The following is a 22740-nucleotide window of genomic DNA, read 5'->3' on the forward strand; positions in this document are numbered from 1 at the left end:
TTGTTGTCTTTGTTCCTAGGGACTGACTTTCTGGACCCACAGCCCAACGTTTTACTCTGTTTTCTGCTTTCTCCATTTCAAGACCTATTCTCCCCATCACACAAGTTAAAATCTTGGAGTCCCTTTATACTCATCTCACTTTCACCGTCTACCCCCAGTGAGTTGCTAGGTTTATTGCAAATTGTCCGTCAGGGATTTCTTCCATCCCATTTCGTCTGGGCTTTTTTAGATCCTCCTCTCATCTTCGGGGCTGTCTGCTGACCTGGCTGCCTCCCCACCTGTTGTTCCCACTCTGCTAATGCACCTTACACATTGTTACCAATAAACCCCCCTGAAGTGCTCAGCTCATTCCTCTGTTCAGAAGCCTTCAGTGGCTCCCTCATGCCTCCAGCATGAATTCTAGACTCTCCAGCTTGCCATTTGAGACCTTTCACAGCTTGATTCCAGCTTGCCCTGCATCATTTCATTTCCCACTCTTCTTTTCTGCTTTAGTCTGCTAGTCTCTTCATTCGCTAAAATGAACCAAACTTATTCTCATCTCTTCCTTTTGGCTTTTCTTGTGCAACTTGGTGTGGATGTGTCTTTCGGTCTGCCTTCCCTCTGTCAGCATCTGAGAAAAAATCTAGCTCCTTTGCTGGTCGCTGATCCAGATGTTGGAGGAAAACAGACATAACTTCATAGACATCACATTCTACCAATGGGTCATAGGCCCTGAATACAGGAGAAAATAGGTCCATTAAAAGGGCTTGGTGCTTAGAAGGACCCTACACTTGTTTTAATGTTCCGTGGTTGCCATCTTGAAATTCTTAATTTGAAGGGGGGGCGGCCATTTTAATTTTCTACTAGGCTGCCACATTATGCAATGGACCCTGTCTACACCATCAGAAATTGGATTTACTTACTCATTCAGCAAATAGTCACTTCTGTAGGCCAGTCCAGAGCTGGGTGCTGGGGATGTCACAGTGAGCAGAAGCAGATGTCCCACATGGAGCTGACAGCTGATCGCCCTGGTCTGCTCAGGCCTTCCAAGGGGTGGGGAAAATGTGTTACATCTTCTGCAGAAGCAGTCAGAGGGGATAGAAGTACACAGCATACATTGACTCCATTTTTACAAAATTAACTTTATTTTTATTGTTGTTCAAACAGGTGGACGAAACCTCTCCTCAAGTGTCTTCCAGACTTCAGACTTTAAAACTAAACAGTTTAACCCCCAGGCGACTTTTCAAATCCACAGATAATCAAGAAACTTAATTTTATTTCAGACTGCTCAAAATAATTGTCCATTTTTTTTTCCATGCAACACAAAATGAATATCATAGCTTCAAAGTATCAAGATAAAAGAGAATGTCTACAACTGGAGTTTTATTTTAAGGAGTTTGTGTTAGCAGATGTTTTAAATTCATTTGATCAAAGAAAACTTTAATGATTTGCGCATCCGTCATCATGAGAACTGCTAGCATTGGACATAAAGGGAAAAAGATGTTATATTTTTTTAAAAAAACTGTGTACTTTAAAAAGTGTTTTATTTTTAGGGTAATGCCGTATTGACTTCCGTGATCATTTTGGGGGGTCTTTGCCACTGGGCGGAAGCGGTGGTAAAGATAAGCTGTAATTGCATCTCTCATGTGATTGACACACATTCCAGGATGTCGTGTCTTCTGCAAAGTGGTCATCTCACAAGGCTGCGCTCGCTCCATCGCTGCTGCCACCACCCGCCTCACCCACGACTTTTTCCTAGAAATTCCTTCTGAGTTGCGAGCACGTTGTTTTTCTTTTCTTACTTTGAGCTATGATTGACATACAACATTGTGTAAGTTTAAGGTCTACACCGTGTCGATTTGATACACTTCTGTCCTACAGTCTGATTACCCCTGTAGCATTAGCCAGCACCTCTCTCATGTCACGTAATTACTATATTTTTTGGGAGCACATTGTTTTGAAGATATTGCACTTTGGAAAATTTGTTTCTCAGAGTGATTTGATTTTTCTTTATTTTTAGAGTTTTATTTATTATTAAACGGTGAGAGAAAAAGTTGAGGGAAAATTTACCTGTTATCCCAGTGTTTCACAAATAGCCTTAGTGAGATGTAATTCACATACAACTCACCCATTTAAAATGTATGACTGAGTGGCTTTTAGTATATTCACACAGTTGTACAACCCACACTACAATGGATTTTAAAAGATTTTTGTCACTCCAGAAGAAACCCTGTACCTCTTTGCTCTCATCCCCTCCAGCCCTAGGCAACTACTAATCTACTTTATCTCTATTGATTTCCCTATTCCAGACATTTTGTATAAATGGAAAGTGCAATATGTGGTCCTTTGCTACTGGCTTCTTTGACTTAGCAGAATGTTCTCAGACTTAGGCATATTGTGGCAGGTATCAGTGTGTCATCTCTTTTTTTCTTTGAGGAAGATTGGCCCTGAGCTCACATCCATGCCCATCTTCCTCTATTTTATATGTGGGATGCCTGCCACAGCATTGCTTGACAAGCGGTATGTAGGTCCGCACTCGGGATCTGAACCAGTGAACCCCGGATTGCCAAAGCGGAACTTGCGAACTTAACCACTGCACCACCAGGCCGGCCCCAGTCATCTCTTTTTTTAAAAAAAGATTTTTTAAAAATTTATGTACGAAGAGCTAGCATTGTTTCTTTCATTGGATAGATGGCTTGGCTAATCCATTCAAGGAAGATCGGTCAGTCCAACTGGAAGCCTAGATCCTTCATGTACTGATGGGAAAGCTGGAGGCGTAGATTGATGCCGGGTTTCCAGATCAGACTGTGGGTCTGAGCTGATGTGGCAAGATCAGGAACCTTGGCTGAATTTTTGCAGGTGGCTCCAGTAGAGCTGCAGGTGACCCCATCTTGCTTTCCATAGTGCAATGAGGCAAAATGCCTTCATCTCTTTTTTTACCAAATAATATTCCATTGTATGGATATAGCACATTGAATGTATCCGTCAGTTGATGGACATTTGGGTTGTTTCCACTTTTTGGCTATTATAACTAATGAACACCTGTGGACAAGTTTTTGTGTGGACATACATTTTCATTTCTTGTAGGTATATACCTAGGCGTGGAATTGTGGGTCACATGGTAACTCAACACTTTGAGGAACTGCCAGACTCTTTTCCAAAGCAGCTGCACCGTTTCACATTTATACCAGCAGTGCGTGAGGGCTCCAGTTATCCACATTCCCTCCAACACTTGTTATTGTCTGACTTTTTGATTATAGCCATCCTAGTGGGCGTGAAGTGATATTTCACTGGGGTTTTGGTTTGCATTTCCCTTACAGCTAGTGATTTTGATCATCTGTTCATCGGCTTATTGGCTATTTGTATGTCCTTTTTGGAGAAGAGTCTGTTCAGATCTTTGGCCCATTTTTAAATTGTTATTTTTCATTTTCAAGATATGAGTTCTTTATATATGCTACATATGCCCTTAATTAGAAACATTATTTAAAAAATTTTTTTCCCATTCTGTGGATTTTATTTTCACATTCTTGATGGTGTCCTTTGAAGCACAAGTTTTTAATTCTCATGATGTCTAGTGTATCTATTTTTCTTCTTGTTGCTTGTGTTTTTGCTGCTTTATCTAAGGCACTATTGCCTATCCAAAGTCATGAACACTTACTCCTGTTTTTTCTTGTAAGAGTTGAATAGTTCTAGGTCTTACATTTAGTTCTTTGATTCATTTTGAGTTAATTTTTATATATGGTGGGGTAGTAGTCAAAGTTGATTCTTTTGCATGTGGATATCCAGCTGTTCCAGCTCTGTTTCTTGAAGAGACTGTTCTTTCCCCATTGAATTGTCTTGGTACCCTCGTCAAAAATTAACTGATCGTAAATATGAGGGTTTATTTCTGGCTTCTCAATTCTATTTCATTGATTCATATGTCTATCTTTATGCCAGCAACATGTTGTCTTCATTAGCTTTGTAGTAAGTTTCGAAATCAAGAAACGTGAGTCCTCCAATTCTTCTCTTTCAAGATTTTTTGGCTCTTCTGGGTCCCTTGCATTTCCGTATGAGTTTTAGGATCAGCTTGTCGATTTGTACAAAGTTGTCAGCTGGGATTTTGAGGGGGCTTGTGTTGAATCTACAGATCTGTGGAGTATGGCCATCTTAACAATAGTAAGTCTTCTGATCCATGAACATAGGATGTCTTTCTACTTACTTATGTCTTCTCTCATTTCTTTCAACAATGTTTTGCAGTTTCAAAGTATAAGGTTTTTACTTCTTTTATCAGGTTTATGCCTAAGCATTTTATTTGTGATCTTACTGAAAATGGTATTGTTTTCTTTATTTTTGGCTTGTTTATTGTTACTGTATAGAAATACAATTGATTTTTGTGTATTGATCTTATCTTGCAACCTTGTTAAAGTCATTTATTAGTTTTAATACATTCGTAGTGGATTCCTTAGGATTTTTTACATATAAGATTATATCATCTGCAAATAAAGATAGTTTACTTCTTCCTTTCCAATCGGGATGCCTTTTATTTCGTGTTCTTGTCTTACTGCCCTGGCTGAAACCTCTAGGTCCCTGTTAAATAGAAGTGGCAAGAATGCACATCCTTGCCTTGTTCCTGTGAATTTAAAAAGGCTTACAGGGTAACCTGCAAAAATGAAAATGTTGGGACTATGGGTGTAGTTTTTTTTTAAGATAGCATAATTAGAATTTGTACACTTTAATAGTTGATGTAAATGTATTTCATAGAATGCATGTAATGTTCTCTGAGGGGAGATGTGTGATCCTTCAGTTAGGATCTATCCTTGTCACCTAGAATAAACCTACCGCTAGTGTTGGGGTGTTCCCGTCTGCAGGCTGTTTCCACACTTTCACCTGCATGTCACACCCCATCCTCACAGCAGTGCCGGAGTGCAAATGGACCCTTCAGTGTCACAGGTGGGGAAACTGACCCCCGGGAAGTGAGTTTACCCCACCAGTGAGTCCCAGAGCTGGAATTCAAACCCAGATCCGATTTCAGAACCCATGCTCTGCCCACTCTCCTGTCCTCCTTTTCAAGCTTATGACAAAACCTTCCCCTTTAGAAAATTAGGTAACAACAAGCATTGTGTACGACTCCCTCTGGAGCACTAAAATGTATTCAAAGCACCAAAAACATGCGTGCCGTTTTTTGGGGGGGCTTTTTAAAATCACTGTTTATTCCATTTGGTAGAGGGTTTTTTTTCCATACAAATATTTGCAACAATTTTGAATTCCCCAAAACCATACATAGACGATAAATATCATGCTATTAAAGTATTAAATTTGTACAAAAATACTTTACAGCTTAATACTTGTTACAAATAAAAATACATATTTGAGTGACTCATGATCCTTTTTTCTTCACATGATTCTGCTTTATACCTTCTTGCCCTGGCGGTTCTGAAATATGCTTGAAATAATATATTTTCTTTGCACAAAAAGAAAGGTGAACTTTTTCCCTAAACAAAGGACACAGTGTTCAAATGCTTTACCTAAGCGGTTGTTTGAATTAATTATTGACCAAAATGAAAATGTTTGGAAAATAATCATTTCTGTATGGAGATTCTACAATCAATATACAGATCTATTTTTTTTATATTCACCAAATAACAGTTATTGTAACTATTCAAAATATCTGAACAAATGAAAACAGTTGCTGACAAACTTTAAAAGCAACTGTCTCACTTTATTGCTTTGAGGGATGGTAATAATTGGCAATGCATTTTGTGAAGAATGTATTTACAATTTCGGTAAGTGGCATGGCTCAGAACAAAAGATATTCCAGTGTCATCTTTAAGTACATGTGCTGTACACCCTCAGTATAACCAGTCAGTATAAACACGTCAAGCAGTATGAGTTTGATTTGCCTAGCATTAAGATAAATCTCATTTTAATAGATTCTTCATTCTCTCTTAAATTCTTAGTCTTGAATTTTAAAAATAAGATAGCTAATTCTCAGTGTTACTAAACACTCTAATTCATTATTAGAGATTTTCAGCTATTAAAAATGTGTCCTTAAAAAAAAAAAAACAGGTCACAAGACATATCCTGTTTGATATTTGTTGCATAGGGAATAGCATACATCGTGGTTAAAATCATTCCTATACTTGGGCAAACATTACCACCACCTATTATGGTCTCCTACGTGCATCGTCGCTGAAACATTTTAAGGTAACAATTCTCTAGCTGAACCCCTCCCACAGCAGCGGCCCCGGCAGCTTAGCAAACCCTAGTTCCTGTAGTACAGCCAGCTTTGTCAAAAGACTTGTTGGTCAAGTTCTTACATGAACGGCTTCATAGTAAGAAACTGCAAAGTGAATTAAGGAAATGATCGTAGAGAATATTTTCAAACAGACGTTTCTCTTTTTAAAAAGTGATAGGAAGATGAACTTGTAAAAAATTTCCTCTGATGTTAATTGTGGGGAGGGGCGTCCTACCTATTTTTATTTTTCTCTCCCGTTGGGGCTGGCAGGGAGTTGCCTGCCACATACCTTAGTGGTCACCAAAACAGAAACCTCCTCAACCTGGAAAGGGAAGTGAACACGAGCCGTGAGAGATTTAAAAGACCCCTGTGCTTGCAGTTAATGCCACGTGATTATCTGTGCTTCAGACGTCACAGAATCCGAGAGGGATGTTTTAGCACCATGTAGATATTGTCTTTGTCCTGCTTTATAAAAAGCATTGCTATAACGTGTTAGTGGGTTCTCGTATCTCCAAATTACCGCCATGGCTAGGCTGCTGGAAAAAAGCACTGTTCTGGTCACTCCATTCCCCTCCTGGTAGAGTCTGTTCTCCAGATTTCTGTGAAGCCAGGGGGTTTCTGCTGATAACCAGGTCCAGCTTGTTGCCCGATTCTGCTATGAGGGGTACTACGAGGCAACAGTCGAAGTCTCTTGTTCGGACGTGATTAACCTGAATGGTCAAGAAGAGCCATTGTGAATCACCGTTACAGTCAGAAGCTGATACCCAAAACCCAGAGTGACACCTCAGCTGTGACAAGTTGTCTTGAAGGTGCTGAAACGTGTCCCCTGGACAAAGAGGTCCGTCTCTGCTCTGCCCACACTCTATCGCGGTTTTGGCTTACTCATGCTCTGCTACGAAATGGTAAGACCCTTGAGAGCAGGGAACAAGGACACACCCCAACACCCAATGCTGGGCAGATGCCCTCACTCACGGCAGGGGCTCCAGGTGCTGAAGGTCACCCCTAATTTACAGAGGAGGTCAGCGAGGCACAGAGTGGCTAGGAGATTTGCCTCAGGGCAGCGGTTGGTAAGTGGTTGAGCTAGGAGGCGATCCCAAGCAGCCTGGCTGATTCCAAAGCCTGTGCTCTTGCCCATGAGGCTGAACTACCCTGCTTACGTGAGCCCACCTTCTCCTCAGCGTAGACTCGTACTCATCTTTCATTTCATCTTATTCTTCACCAACAAAAGTCTTTAAAAGCATCTACATGCTGCTTCCATTCCTGACTTTCATTCTCTCCTCCATCTTCTCAGGCTGGGACCTGATGCCATACATTGTACAAATGACCCCATTGTCCCAAACATGAATGGTATCTTGAGTTCTCACCCTCTTTAGCTTCTGGCATTGGCTGCTCTTGACACCTACTCATCCTTAAAACTCTCCTTTCAGTCCTTTCCTGCCTTTATTTCTTCCTGTCCTTTAAATTTTGTTTTCCTTAGCATTCTACCCTTGGTTCTCTTCTCCTTACTGTAACTCCACCATGGGCAACTGCAGTCTCTGAAATCTTCAGCTCTGGCTCTAGCATCTCTCCTAAGCAACAGACACAAACTGCCAACTCCCTTCCAGATGGCTCCACCAGGATGCGCTGAAGACATCAGAGGCTCAGGTCTGATACAGGTTCTTCCCCACACCTACCTGGTCTTTCATGTTATCTGCCTTTTCCCCACCTCCCCCAATTCACCCACACTAATACTGTATTGTCTTCCCAAATTACAAATTATGTCATTATTCGTCTTAGGAAATTAATATACCTCCAGAATAAAGTCCAAGAGCTTTATCATGACATTCAAAGTCCTTCCCAATCTGCATCCAGTCTACTTTCATAGCCTTGACTTCCATGAAAGTAGGTCTAGCCCCAATTTACAGAGTAGGAAGATATGCTTAGAGGTTAAGTAACTTGTCCATACTTATCATTCAGCAAATACTAAAGTATCTATGGAAAATAAAAGTGTCCCCCTACTCCTAGGACAAGAGTAACTGCTCTATTGCCACAGTCAAAACGATCACCAGAACTGGTTGTAAAACTCTCTAGTTGATCAACGACAACCAGCTTCAGTGAACACACCTCTAACAGCCAAGCTGTCAGTGCAGCCTCCTGCTTTCAAAGTCAGCTGTTTGGTGACAGGCTCACTCCAGCTGAACAGGCTTTCAAGACTGATGTCACCCGTCTCCTTCTCCTGCAAAATGCTCTTCCTAAAAACTGTGCATGAGATCAGGAATTTGCTTTGCTCATGAAACCATCCCTGACCACAAGAGCACTCCAGGAAGTAAAGAAGGCTCTGGTTTTGGTTTCAGATATTGTGTGAGAGATGGAGACATCAAGCGTTGCAGAAAGGGACTGAGAGAATAAGATGCTAGCTCGGCTCTCTACCAGTCTATCGTCTGCTGGGCAATATATACAGGGAAACAGGCAACTTCAATAACTGCGAAATTCTACCAAAGGAAAAAGCTTTCATCCTATACATAGGGGTCCCTAATCTAGTTTTGAGGCAAAGGAGGATTGGTGGGAATTGGTCAAATAAACCTTTGAAGAGTTAAATTAACCAAAATTCCACTGCGGTCTTACCTGTAAGAGCCTGTCATAGGGCTTTAAGCCACCAAGATCTCCTGGCCCAGCTGGGCGAATATTTTTGACATATACTCCTTTCTCCAGCAAGCCATCTGCTACACTGAACCCAAAGTCCTCCATGTCAGAGCCCTTGTACAAGGTCACCTGGCAAGTGAGAAAATGCAAAGGGGACATTTAGTAGGTTGGAGACTTCCGCTTGTGAATCTTCCTGACAAACAAACTTTTCAAACTCATTCAATAACACAATGGATGTGTAATATATTAGGCAGCTGCCCCCAGCCCTGCAGCTTTTTCCCTCCTCCAAGAATATCCTCGGAATTTGTAAAGTCCCACCGAGAACTGAAAAAGATGGAGAAGAGGAATGCTGGAGAGTCTTGAGCATTTTTTTTTTCAACCTCCGTTCTCAGGTATGCGTGGGTGAGAATGTCCCCAGGGCAAGTTGACATCTCCGTTTTCCTGGAGCAACCCCATGGTGCGGGGAGCAGCCAGGGGCAGCCCTCAGTCTGATAGCTATCAGGACTCCACGGGCCATGGTCTTTCCTTCCTGCCCATGCTTCCTGGTGCTGTGCTGAACTCAGAACTCAGTATGTCCTCTTCCTTTGAGCAAGTGCCACAAGTCCACCATTTTATTTGCCATGGTACCTCAAACAGTACTCAGGACTGTGGGCAAAGAAGGACTCTGAGGACCTGACATTGCTCCTGAAGCAGACAGCTCGCTCTGCGCCTGGCTTGAAGAGCTCTCTCAGTGCTTGTCCAGGGGTTGGTTTAGCAACTCAAACCTTTCGCCCTCCTCAGCGGCGGGCCTCCTGGTTCTCTGCACCAAACGCCAGCCACGCCGGCTACAGCCTTCCCCAACCTCACTCCTCCATGCGGCCGGCTGCAAGAGCCAGTCTGAGGTTCACTCATTCATCAAGTCATTCATTCATTCATTAAGTGTGCACTGAGTCCCCACCACTTTCTAAGCATGTTTCTGGGTGCTGGGAAACAGCAGTGAGAGAGAGAAGAGCCTGCCTTGCAGAGGCAGACACATTAATATGCAATATTCACCAAGCACCCCCTGTGCCGACAGCTTCTCGAAGGTTTGCCAATGCCCTCCATAAAAATCAACACACATGGGGCTGGCCTGGTGGCGCAGCAGTTAAGTGCGCATGTTCCGCTTCAGCAGCCCGGGTTCACTGGTTCGAATCCCAGGTGCGGACATGGCACCCCTTGGCAAGCCATGCTGTGGTAGGCGTCCCACATATAAAGTAGAGGAAGATGGGCATGGATGTTAGCTCAGGGCCAGTCCTCCTCAGCAAAAAGAGGAGGACTGGCAGCAGATGTTAGCTCAGGGCTAATCTTCCTCAAAAAAAAAAAAAAAAAAATCGACGGACACTTCAAGCAAAGAGGTGGGCTTATTTTTTACTCTATTTTATTGCATTCCTATAAAAGCAGTACATAATTACACTCTTGTAAAATAGTCAAAAATTCAGAGCTACACAGGGCAGAGTGTGAAGACTAAAACTTGTACAGCGGGTTTATTTTTTGTGGTCAGTTATTTTACTTCAGAGAAGTATGAAATATTGAAGGAAATACACAAGGGGTCAGTTTGGGGATTTTTATTTCACTAGGCAGAGATTTAAAATATCAAGCTGGCTGGGTCAAAACTCTTCACCAGGCAGCTCTGGGGGTTACTGTCATTGTCGAGGTGAGGAATTAAATTTTATAGAGGTTAAGTCAGTCACTCAGGGTCACAAAGGTAAGGATGGCGGGGCCGTCTGACTCCAGACACCAAGCACGTCACCAAGCACGTCACCACTTGGGGCTCCACAGCCCCCCCAAATGCCTTATTTCATAGGTTCTAAGATGCACTTTTTTCCCATAATTTAAAAATCTCTGCAATCAGGCTGTATTTTATAATCGATGGCGTCTTAGCTCCCATGAAATGAGGCATATCAACATCCCACCCACTGCCTCTTTCCCACAGCTACACGACAAGGAAAGGGGCCAGAATTTTGTTGCAACTTTGCTTAAAGAGGAAAAAAAATGTGCTTGCAATTTAAAGCGAGGTCCCGACTGGAAGCAGCGACGTTGCTCAGGAGGGTTTGTTAAAATGCAGAATCTCGGACCCCGACCCAGACTGACTGAACTCGCATCTGCAGATCCCGAGTGATTCCGTGTGTGCACTGCTCCGCGTGGTGCGCCGCACACCAGAGGGGCCGCGACACGTTCTGGGACCGAAGCAAGGGGACTAGTGTTCAGCGAGATGACACTCTGCAGGCTCACTCCCTCGTGTGTATGTGAGTGTGAGTGTGTGTGTGTACGTGTGCAGGGGCACAATGGACCTACTATGTGCCAGGCGCTGTTTTAAGGACTGAGGATGTAGCAGAGAACGAAAGTGGCCCTCGGGTGTTTATGGTCCAGTGAGGACATCTGATGTACTCCTCCTCGCATCCCGTAGGCCGGACAGAGTCTCAGTTTTCAGCGAGGTCGTGTAGCGTATACAGTTCTCACATCTGAAATGACCTGAGTCCACGGAAGGATCACTTTCACGGCAGTCGGCTATACAAGTAGAGTTGTGAGTCCTAATTCACTATAGAAGGGGTGTGTGTGCGTGCGTGCATGTCCGCGTGCGTGCTTGCGTGTATGTAGCCTAGTAAACCCAGCCCCCATCGGGCACGCACCCTGATGGTGCGTGGGGAGAAGCCGGTTCAGACTGCGTGAGGGAGCACTCCGTCCCCCTAAGTCAGCACTCATCCGGAGGGGAGGAGAAGTCTTTGCGGGTGACCTGGGCTCAGGTAAGGCCTCAGAGGAGGACTGAGAGATGCTCCCCAAGCTCCTTGAGGGCGGCAAGAATCTTTGCTTTGTTCGCTGACATACCCCAAACCCCTACAACGGTGCCTGCCGCATAGTAGGGTTAGCATTTTGTCGAATAAGTGAAACGACGGGTTCAGACACACTGCGTGGTTGAGTTGGGAAGCCAGTCAGAACCGGCCGTGAGGCGCGGCGAGTGTCAGCAGAGAGGGTTTTAATTCTGGGGTTCACGCCCTGCCCGGTCTCCTGCCCACGGGCCGTGCTGGGGGCGGCTGCAGGGTGGCTGGGCTGATGGGGCCGGGCAGGACGAAGCTGCAATGGCGACACCGTGTGGCCGTGAGAGGCGAGCGCCCGTCTCAGGTTGGAGCGAGGCCTGCCCCACTTAGGGGCTGAGGAAGCCCCATTCTTGGACCCGGAGGTGGAATGGAAGGTCCTCCAGCGGGAGAGGCTGCACGTCTTGTGGGACTTCCGTGAGCAGATTCAAAAGCAAATAGGATGTTATCGTTTCTACCATGTGTGTGGAGCAGATCAAATCTATTAGTGGAGTTCTTCACTGCTCCGTCGGCCTCTGATTCTTGGATGTCCGCTCCACAGCCAGAACCCAGGAGGGAGGGAAGGCTGACTGGCACCAAAAAATGCCAACGATGGTCACTGGTACTACAGTGACCAAGACGTCAGAGTTGGACGTCAACCAGAGCAGATTGGCAGATCAGCTCACTAATCTCATGGTCACGGTCGTTGTCAGAGGCTCCGCTCTCTGGGCCTTAGACTCTCTGTCTGAACGCTTCAGGATGGGAGGATAAGGCATGGTTTACAGTGCAAAGCAATCTGTTTCTGTAGAAAGATTTCCTAAGGTTAGAGGAGACTGAATTTTAATAGCCAGCTCTACGGTTCTCCTGGAAATAGCAAATAAAAACGAAATTATTTTAAAATGACACAAAAGATAAGATTCCAGGAATCAATAATTCACAAAAATAGGGAGCACAGCTGGCTGCTGTCAAAGCGGCAACAACAAATTGTGACTTGTAGCTGCTGCCCTCCTGTCTGGCTGAAGTTGGTAGCAGTTACTTCTGATTTATTTCCTGTCCAAAAATAATTCAAAAGATTCCATGGTTTAAGTCACATTTTTTTTTCACAGATGAATCCCTTATCCAGGCACTTTCCTATATGTGACTGCTGTTGGTCTCCCAACAACTGTGGGCAGCAGAATCATCCCTTCCTTTTAACGAGGACACGCACTCTTGAAGAAGGTGATGGATGGACTTGTCCAGTTGGAATGTATAATCTCCAGGGTTCACTCTTAGACTAGCTGACCTCATTTGCTGTGTTCCTTCCACCAAATTATGATTTTTTGTCTGGACGTATAATCTCCTAGCTGGTCAGGCAGCCTTTATCCACTTCCAACTGCCCAACCAACTAAAGATGAATAATTTGTCAGGTCTGCTGTATTTCTTCTCAGAGAGCCCTTTCGTGGCTTTCTGCGAACACCCGCATACACTCGTGCTCACTGCTCCGAGAGCTCGTCGTGTCCCGCCCTAGCCCGTGTGAATCAAGATCTCTCTTGTAGGATCTCTATTCTGTGCTGACCAAAGGATGCCTCCAGGCTATCTGGACTGTGAACACAATGCTAGATTTTTCTGTTCTAAAAGGGCCAATGAGCCTCGTGGAACATAACACTGGGCAAGGACACAGTTCTGCAGGGCTCGGTTCAATTTTAGCTATTCGTCAGCTCATGCTGCAGTTGCTTCTAACCCTCCCGAGAGCAGAGCTGGAACAGGAGGCAGAGGGCTTCCCCACGATTCAAGCTGAGCCTTGTTTCATATTTCCCAGCAAGTCTGTCCACATGTCTGAACAATGTCCTCGAGGCAGAGATCAGAAACATAATGTTCGCATTTCCAGGTTTGAGACGTGTGAAAAGCTGCAGCCCTCCTCACTTGGATTTTAATGGCAATTGTGTCTACTCTTTGAGCAAGTGACAGCCATTCCCAGAGCAGTTCCTGCACCCCGGCAGCCTCCCTCTGGCTCAGCCCCCTGCCCGATGGCCTTCAGGACCAAAACAACACCTAATTCTCAGAGATGGCACTGGTTTTCCACCAAATCACCAGGCACCTGGGTTTTTTTCTTACAGACACCACTAGGGTAGCCCTGTTCCTTTAAACCTGACAATTCAAGGAATGCTGGTTTTGAGGACATTCCTACACTACCTGTAGGGCTAGAAGGAAAACATTAAGTATGGCCTGCCCAACTGCATTCTTCCAGCCCAAGAGGAAGCGATCTCGGTTGATGCCACTCAGGCTCATGGGTTTTGAGAGAAACTGGGTCAGGAAAGGGAGCTGGTCTCCTTGGCAGAGGCGAAAAAGGGACAGCGGCTTCCAACACTGCTTCCTGCTGCTCCCTGGCGAGCGTGTGGCACCAAGGGCTTGAAAAACGGGGCTCAACGATCAGAGCATCAGTAGCTTGGACTTTAGCTCTAAGTATGAGCAAGTCAGGGGCTGACTTGGCCCTCGGAGCACTGAGTCCCAACCAAGGGAGTGTCCCGGGTTTTAAGATCTGTGGCGGATTTATGCGCTGCGTTGTCTCAGAGCACCCTCAGATCTGTCGTTTCACAGCATATCAAAGAGGAGAGAGCTGGGTCATTTTCCCAGTTCTCCAGGAGATCAAACCAAGCCACAGGCAGCTGATGGACACCTAGTTACTGTCAGCTCTGTCACTGGCCCTCTCCACTGGTGACAGCCACCACCAGGACAGTCAGCAGCGGCAGAGTCTCTCTCAGGTGTCTGTGCTCAGGACCACCCGCTGGTTCCTTGCTGCACCCGCATCCTCTGCTCCTGCCTCTGCTCCGCGGCCCCCAGGTCTGCTCTGGCCTGGCTCTCCTCCAGCTCTTGACCCTTCCTCATTCCCTGCGCAACTGACCAACCTCCATTCCCCTTAGGCCTATGTAGGTAGAAATGTCCAGATCACAATTCCAACGTGTGTGTGTTTGTATGTGTGTGTGTGTGTGTGTAGGGTGTGTGGGGGTGGGTGTTTCCCCACACTGCCAAACAATTCTCTGACACCAGCTGGGTGTCCTGCAACTCAACTCAGTTCTGACACTATCCACCTGGAGACAGTGTCAGATCCCACAGGTGAAGGGCTCGGTCAGTCCTGCAAGTCTGCCCCCCAACTTCAAACTCCGGTTGCAAGTCCAGGTTGTCACCTGTGCTTCTGACTGACCGGCTATAGATCAGAGGTTCAACGACCCACTCCTTGGGTTTGATTAATTTGCTCGAGCGGCTCAGAGAAACATTTTACATACTAGATCACCCGTTTATTACAAAAGCATACAACTCAGGAGCAGCCAGATGGAAGAGATGCACAGGGCAAGGTACGGGGAAAGGGCCCGGAGCTTCCAAGCTCTCTGTGAGCACTCCACTCTACCTGCATCTCCTCATGCTCACCAACCCGGAAGTTCTCCAGGCCCCCTCCTTTTGGGTTTTTAGGGAGGCTTCATTACATAGGCATGATTGATGAAGTCATTGGCCATTGGTGATTGATTCAACCTCCAAACCCTCTCCCTTTCCTCATCCTTAGGTTTGGGCCAAACATCACCTCATTAAGATAACAAAAGACACCTTTATCGCTCTCAACACTTAGGAAGTTCCAAGGGTTTTAGGAGTTCTGTGCCAGCAACTGGGACCAAATATATATTTCTTATTTCAAATCACAACAGAACAGTGGGCCTTCTCGCTTCAGGGCCACCTGCATCTCTGGGTGGGAGGCATGTCCTCCACTCACCCTCCAGGCCCCTGGGAATTCCGGCCTGTCATTGAGGAAGGACAAGTCACACCTGGCCAAACTCCACTGCTCTAAGCACTACCAGTCTTCTCTATTCCTCACGGCATGGACCGCTGTGGTCTGACAAAGATCCTCGAACAAGGAGAGAGCTCTGTACCCCACCTAAAGGAAAGAAAGAGACAGGGCCCGGGCAAGCCTATTACCTACGTGATCCTCCCCACGGTCCTGCCAGGCAAGTCCCAGGGCAGGCCACTCTCCAAGGACTTAGACATCACGGAGACAGAGGACCGACCCTCAGAGAGCCACACAGCTTGTAAGTCAACATCCTGTAGATAACATAATCCCTTACAACCTATAAATAAGCCTATTTGATCACAACAGACACACATGAAGCCCTGAGGGAGAGAGGAATGACCCCCGGCCAGAGCCAGACTTAGGGGAGCGATGAACATTTCTGAAGAGGGTGGGGGAGCCGTGACAGAGGGGACGAGAGGAACCATCAAACACTGCGTAAGGCACACACAACACTGTCTGACGAGCCTGCCTCAGGGTTCCCTGAGTCCAGGGGACTGCCACTCTGTCAGCCTCACCATTTCTCCTGCTCAGAGCTCAGACTCTGCCAAGGTGGACGGCAGCTCGTAGAAAAGTGATGAGAGGCAAGTGAGTTCTGTCGTTAGAAAAGACATCCTCAAAGGCTTTGCTCTTATTTCCCAGGAGTCACTAAGCAGCTTTAATTCTAACTTACAAATCTTACTCCAACATTCTTTCCTTCCCCCACAGACTCAGACATGTATAAAGTTTCGTTCTCCCACTTTGAACAAGCTTTGTCATCCTGCTGTCATTCCTCATTAATGAGTTAAACAAAAACGTTTTTGACATGAGCCAATCATTTGTATAAGAACTATGTTTTGGGGCCCGCCCATGGCCAAGTGGTTAAGTTCACGCGCTCTGCTTTGGTGGCCCAGGGTTTCGCTGGTTCGGATACTGGGTGTGGACATGGCACTGCTCATCAAGCCATACTGAGGCGGCATCCGACATGCCACAATTGGAAGGACCTACAACTACAATATACAACTACGTACTTGGGGGATTTGGGGAGAAGAAGAAGAAGAAAAAACAGAAACAAAAAAAGAAGATTGGCAACAGTTGTTAGCTTAGGTGCCAATCTTTAAAAAAAAGGATTATATTTTTACATTTTGAAAAGTTGTTTTCACAGAATCATAGACAAGGGGAGTTGATGGAAATGCTGCATTTTGAGGCTTGTCAAGGCTGGATGCTGTTACTCCCTTACAACGTAGAACCTAGACTCCAGCCCTCGTTCTACCATCCACGTCCCCCAACAACGTTCTGCTCGCCAGCTGCCCTGGCTTTCCCGGGAGAGACAATGCTCGGCAGACCGAGGTGGTGACTGGCAACTGGACGCACGCCCATTCCTCTCTGTCTACAGATTCTCCTGGTTTTCTCCATCTCTGGAGGCTCCAAGGCAGCTGGCTGAATCTTCCTGAAGTCTGGGATCCTGAGGAGATCTCATTTTCTGGGTTCTGACCCTGCACGGCGGAGGCGAATGTCTGAATGTTGGTGACATCACCCGGGTCGGCCTGTGTTCTCTCTGATCTATCACCCCCTGCCTATGGAAGAGACGGGGATGCAGAGCAGCAGGCCGAAGCAAAAGTTCACATATTCGGTTTGTTTTTTTTAGCTTCTAGCAACCTCCACAGTAAGAGAATTCTACACTGGCTCTTTGGAGAAGCTCTAGGCCCGGTGTGAGAACTCGTTTGATCTCGAGTGCCGACTCTGAGGATCTGGGGAAGAAAGAGGCAAGTGTCTGAAGAAGACACGTATTTCATTTCATATTTCCTCCTGGGGTCGAGCCTGTTCTTGACTCAGGGAGAATACTATAAAAGAAGCTGTCATGAAACACAAAAATGACACTCCTTCCAGGGAGTAAAACACCTTTATCATATCAAGAAGACAAAGGTCCCCTCTCAAAACACTCACATCCATTGAAAATGCAAAGTGAACTTGGTTGGGGGAGAAGTTGATGGCAGCAAACGCAGCTTCAAGAACTAAGGGGGCTCCTCGTGAGTGACTCCAGTGTTTGAGGGTCATGCCACCAGCAGCCGTGAATCAAAGCTGATGCTGGAAAATTATTTTAAAAACATTTCTGTAAAAAGATCAATAAACATAGCTGCACAGGATTAAGGAATATAATTTTATTGAAAAGCACAAATGATAGAGCAAAAGGAAATGTTGATATGATTAAAAAGAGAAAAGTCCAAATGCTCTGAATGTGGGGAACTTTCTACTCTACTGAATTTTTTTTTTTTTTTTTTTTTGCCTTAAAGAGGGTAAAGAGGTGAAACTAGAACTCATCTCAGAAACAGATGAAGTGGACGCCAAAGGATATTTAAGCTTCAGAAGGGAAAGAGGGTTATTAATGAACTGTAGCTAAGATCCTTGGCTCCTTATCTGCAAAGAAAGCATCTCTGCTCAGCTAGACTACAAACCAGAACTCATTTGAGAGAGGAAACCCCCAAGCTCCAGGGCCAACCGTGCGACCGCCTGCCCACCTTACCACCCAGCTGTGGCCTATGATTCCACTGAAACAGAAGAATCACCTTCCATTAGCAAAACCTACGGGAGCGATTCGCAATCTTTAGGGCACAAAAGAATCCACGGAAGAGGTCACTAAAATGTAGATTCTTGGCTGGAAAATGCTGTCCAGCTAAGTCTGGGTGGGGTTAGGAACCTGCATTTTAACAAGCACCCCGAGTCATCATGGTAAAGGTCCTCAGAGGTTCATGCACCAAATTATCTGAGGCTGTGGTCCACAAACTTTTGGTTGAGCCCCATTAATAAGTCTCAGAATCAGCTTAATGTGATCACATTTGAAAAGAAACAAACAAAAAACAGAAAATCTTAGTGTACAACTTCTGGATTCACTCATATATATGAGTGTGGGTGTATGTGTGTAGTGAATTGTGAGGTAAAGTGTATTTCCAACTGTGTGACTCAGCCCAGAAAGTCTGAGAGGCAGTGGCCTAACGGGACATGAGTATCACTTCCCAGTGACCCCCTCGCTGACCCCACCACTCCCAACTATGTACCAAGTCCTCACTCCAGCCCAACTTCCTCCCCATCTGCACAGCCGATAAAGGAAGTAAGACTGCATTTCTGTGTCTGTTGTCAAGTGTCAGGAAGGACAACGAGCTCTTTGTGTTCAGGAATGAATGGGGACAACTCGAAGGAAGACCCGCCAGGACCCAGTAGAGCCTCTGACACAGCAGATGACGTGAAAAGAACAGAAACCATTTCGACTCTGACCTGCGCTCGGGGATTCTGAAGGCCTGAAGGAAGGGAAGGAGTGACATGAGGACCAGGTGGAAAACGAGGGGCAAACATCAGAGAGGAAACTGGAACCCAAGAGACCGGAAGAGAAGCCTGCCCTTCATTCTTTCTGGATGAGGATGATGTTAGGAACCCATCAACATGAGATGGAGCTTCTTTTGCTCTGTATGTTTTCTCCCCAGGAATGGGGATGGATGTTGGCCCTTCGTTCACATCCTCTTGATCCAGTTTCTAGATGAAAATATACAGGGCTCTGGGGTCTGAAAACCAGCCCTCATTCCACTTCCAGGCGGTGCATTCTGGCTTGAGGTTATCTTCAACTGGAAAAAGGGATTTTTTCTATTTCACTGGCCCCCTCTCGATGCCACCACCCAAAAGACTGCCTTTTCCTAATTTTTACAAAGCTTTAGTCCAGGCTAGCAGCACCCCAAAGGGAGGATAACAACCCCATCAACAAGTCACTGTGCTCTTTCATGGTGTCAGGTAATCTTCCAGTGTTCAAAAGGCACGAGCATGTGAGACACAAGCACAATGACCAGTCTTTGCTCTCAGCCATTTCTTCTCTCAAGCACTTCAGAACTGGAGAGTGTATTTAACCACAAACGTGGATGGCCTACCAGAGTCAATGAATTCACTTAACAAGGAAAAGATGCCCGAGGTGTGAACATAACCATGCCAAGAATTCCACAGTCAGCCCCTCTGCTGCAGTTTCACTTAACTAGATCACGTGAGGTATCTTACAATGCCCAGGACACCGCTTCCTTTTTAGAATATAATTTTGTTTAGATCAATTCAGAAGAAGAATGAAGCTATGAGGGAGATGCACTTATAGCCAGCATTGAGGGGAACGACTGATGTGAAGGAAGAAGGCAGTATCCCACGTGGTAGGTCCAGCTGGCCCATCCATGTCTGTGGTCCTGTGGCCACCAGGTTCACCCACTGCCACACAAATGTTCCAACCAGTCTATCCACTGTCGCTCATTGTGCTGGTAAGTGGATGATGCCTTTTTTTTTTTTTTTAAATAAGCTCTATTTTCAGCACAGTCATTTTTTGTAATCCTTGGCTGTACCAACTTGCACACCCACTTCACCGTCATTATCTTTGCTAGATGCTCTCAGTGCAGGAGGGATGGGGATGCATGTCTTTTGTAGGCTGAGCTATCAATAATCTTCCTTTGAGGAGCCTGCTTCACTCAAGAAGGAAAAATGACTCTATTTCATACTTGCTATTTCCCTATCCTGTAGACGGGGATAATAAATACCTGCTAAGAAGGGCTACTGTGTCGGCTGGAAATGTAAAGAATATAGAACAGAGAAAGCACTCAATCCATGTTGGCATCCTTTCCCTTTGGGGCTGAGGAGGGTGGGTGATCAAGCACACTCTTCTCTGTGTGGCCAGGAGAATTTACAGAAGAGGGGATGGCAGTGTCCTGGACACCTGAGGAGTCGGGAGGGCCAGCCCTCTCCTCGGTACAGTAGAGAGAGCAGTGACCATGCAGCTTCTGCAATGTATTCACCGTGGGAGTCCTTACACTGTTTGTCAATTAGCATATTAGGATGTGTGACAGGTGGGGAAGGCTGGTGTTTACCAAACAGACACACGAATTCAGGGTAACTGATAAACAAGCCGACCTGTGGCATGTGTCCCCACCCAGAATGTCAGAAATTTCTTTGCTTTTCTGTAGGTCTGTAATTTCTTCCAATGCACAAGGCTCCACTCAAGGCTTTGGTCATGTTGGAATATCTGCGTTCCCTCAGTATGCCACGACTTTGACCACGCTTCTTTCTGTGCTTAGAATGCGCTCCCACCCTCCACTTCCTGCAGAGTCAACACCTACTTCGAGGAAGCCTTTCCTGTCTCCTCTAGAGTGGTTACGGTCCAACCTCTGTCCCCCAAGGCAGTCTAGGCTTGCGTCTCTCATTGTGCTTATCCCACTCCCTCCGCACTGTTTTCCAGACTGTCTTCCCTTTACACTATGTGCTCCTTGGGGATTCACAACACATTTAAATGAATGAATGCACAGTACAGGTATTGAGTGAATGAATGAGTAGTGAAAGAATGAACCTAGGGGTGCTGGCCCTGTGGCCAGTAGTTGAGTTCTTGTGCTCTGCTTTGGCTGTCCAGGGTTCACTAGTTCAGATCCTGGGTGTGGACCTACACACCACTCATCAAGCCATGCTGTGGCGGCATCCTGCATAGAAGAATTAGAATGACCTGCAACTAGGATATACAACTATGAACTGGGGCTTTGGGGAGGAAAAAGAAAGAGTAAGATTGGCAACAGATGTTAGCCCAGGGCCAATCTTCCTCACCACACACACAAAGAACCATACCTTAAAAAAAAGAAAATTGTAAAAAAAAAGCATGAACCTAGGATTGGAACACAAAGTTCAGGACTCAAATTCCCCTCCTATTCGTTCTTTCACCATACCCTTTGTCAGCTGCAAAATAAATAGCTAGTTTTAATAGGTCGTCAGGGAGACTGAAGTCTTTAGAGGAAAAAGGGAGCAGCTGGCCTGTTACCCCCTCTTAGCCTGACATTTGCTCTTGTGGGGAAGACAACTAGTTTCTAGCTAATAGCTTATTCACTACAGAGAGCGTCTTGGTTCTTAAGAAAAGTAAGGTGAAATTGTTACTGTCTTTACATCCTTAGATATTAACAAAAAAAATAAAGCATTAGTTCTACAAAAAAAACCGAGACGCCTCCCCACCACAGCTCTCCGTGGCTCTGGTCCCGCAGACACTGTCACACATGCCTTCTTTAAAGTTTGGCAACAACTCAGTTCAGTTCTGCGGCAATCATGCGTCTTCTTCCATGATGTAAAGGGAGGCAAACATGTAGCAGAGACGGAACACAGCCAGGCCTTTCCTCTCCTGACCCAAGACGCCAAAATGACATCTTGAAGAGAACTCCCTGTCCCCTGAGTAGTATGGCCGCCTGCTGATAAGTCTGCAATGAAGGATTCAGCCTCCCCACAGTACATCTGCAACCCCTCTTTAGACATTCGACATTTAGAAAACCCGTCTCGGCTTCCAATGAGGCTGGAGTCACAGACAGACTCATCAAAACTCCATGTGACACTGGAGTCTCAAACTTTTGTAAGAAGATTTTATCCATCAATACATTTTTGATAAAATCATTGCTTGAAAGCCAACTATCCCCATTTTACAGGATACCCTCCCAAAGATCATGTTTCGAGAACAAAGTCTCTGACGATGACCTGCCTTTAAGCTCTGGTCTTCTTGCCCTGGCTGAGCCCACAGGAGAATGTCATTGTCACAATTGCATCAGGACGCCCACGCTGTGACAAATGGCTCCTAACTGGGACCCTAAGGAAAGAGAAGAAAGCTTCCTGACCTTGTGCAGCTCCACCGGAGTTGGGGACATCATCTCCTTTATTTCCTGTTTCATTTTTCTCAGGGGCACGGACTTCCTGCCCACCTCGGAGGGCAGGGTGTTGCTCCGAGTTGTCTGGCTATAGTGCGGCCGCGAGGTGCTGCGTTCCTGGAAGCTGGCCTGCCGCCCCAGCTGACTGCGGGGTGTTGGGGCCTCGTGATTCAAACTCACCGTGCTCCCCGACATGATTGTTGCCTGCGGCATTGACAATTTTCAGAAACAGTTAGGCCATGGACAACAGAAGGGGTTTGGTCGCTCAACATTAAGCACATTTTAACTTCTGCCGGGTCAAAATACAGTCTCTTCAGGGCATAACCAAAGGCTGGGGAATGGACATACTAAATGAATGTCTGGGAAAATGCTTTGCCAGTGACATTTATAATGCACGTCTCAAATCCAATTTAAGTACTTAAGCCATTGAGTTTATTTAATCAAATACCACCCCTGGCACTTTTGAGTCAAACTGGAAAGCTTTAACATTTGCTTACTGCAAACTACATTTTAGGCACTAACTTTCCACTGAGTGGCTCTAACAGATGGGTTCATGTGGCATCCTTCAATATGTCCTACAGAAAGGAGCTGAGAACATCCCCATGGAGACCGGGTGCCTCTATTTGCAATGCTGCC

At 45.7% G+C, this 22740-nt stretch overlaps 2 protein-coding genes across 35 annotated transcripts in view; one reads left to right on the forward strand and one right to left on the reverse strand.

Annotated features, from left to right (window-relative positions):
• The window catches only part of HELB (DNA helicase B), a 56150-nt gene extending 51664 nt beyond the window's left edge, over positions 1-4486 (forward strand). For both annotated transcript variants that reach the window (XM_070622007.1, XM_070622006.1), the window contains one exon: positions 1147-4486. In XM_070622007.1, the coding sequence (XP_070478108.1) occupies positions 1147-1251 (105 nt within the window). In that variant the 3' untranslated portion in view covers positions 1252-4486. The remainder of the gene's footprint in view (positions 1-1146) is intronic.
• Positions 4487-5131: 645 nt separating this feature from the next.
• The window catches only part of GRIP1 (glutamate receptor interacting protein 1), a 598160-nt gene continuing 580551 nt past the window's right edge, over positions 5132-22740 (reverse strand). For all 33 annotated transcript variants that reach the window (XM_070621989.1, XM_070621980.1, XM_070622003.1 and 30 more), the window contains 3 exons: positions 22075-22308; positions 8798-8944; positions 5132-6903 (listed from right to left, as the gene is read on the reverse strand). In XM_070621989.1, coding sequence (XP_070478090.1) covers positions 6676-6903; positions 8798-8944; positions 22075-22308 — 609 coding nt within the window. In that variant the 3' untranslated portion in view covers positions 5132-6675. The remainder of the gene's footprint in view (positions 6904-8797; positions 8945-22074; positions 22309-22740) is intronic.

Source organism: Equus przewalskii, chromosome 5 (genome assembly GCF_037783145.1).
Source record: "Equus przewalskii isolate Varuska chromosome 5, EquPr2, whole genome shotgun sequence".
Lineage (NCBI taxonomy): Eukaryota > Metazoa > Chordata > Mammalia > Perissodactyla > Equidae > Equus > Equus przewalskii.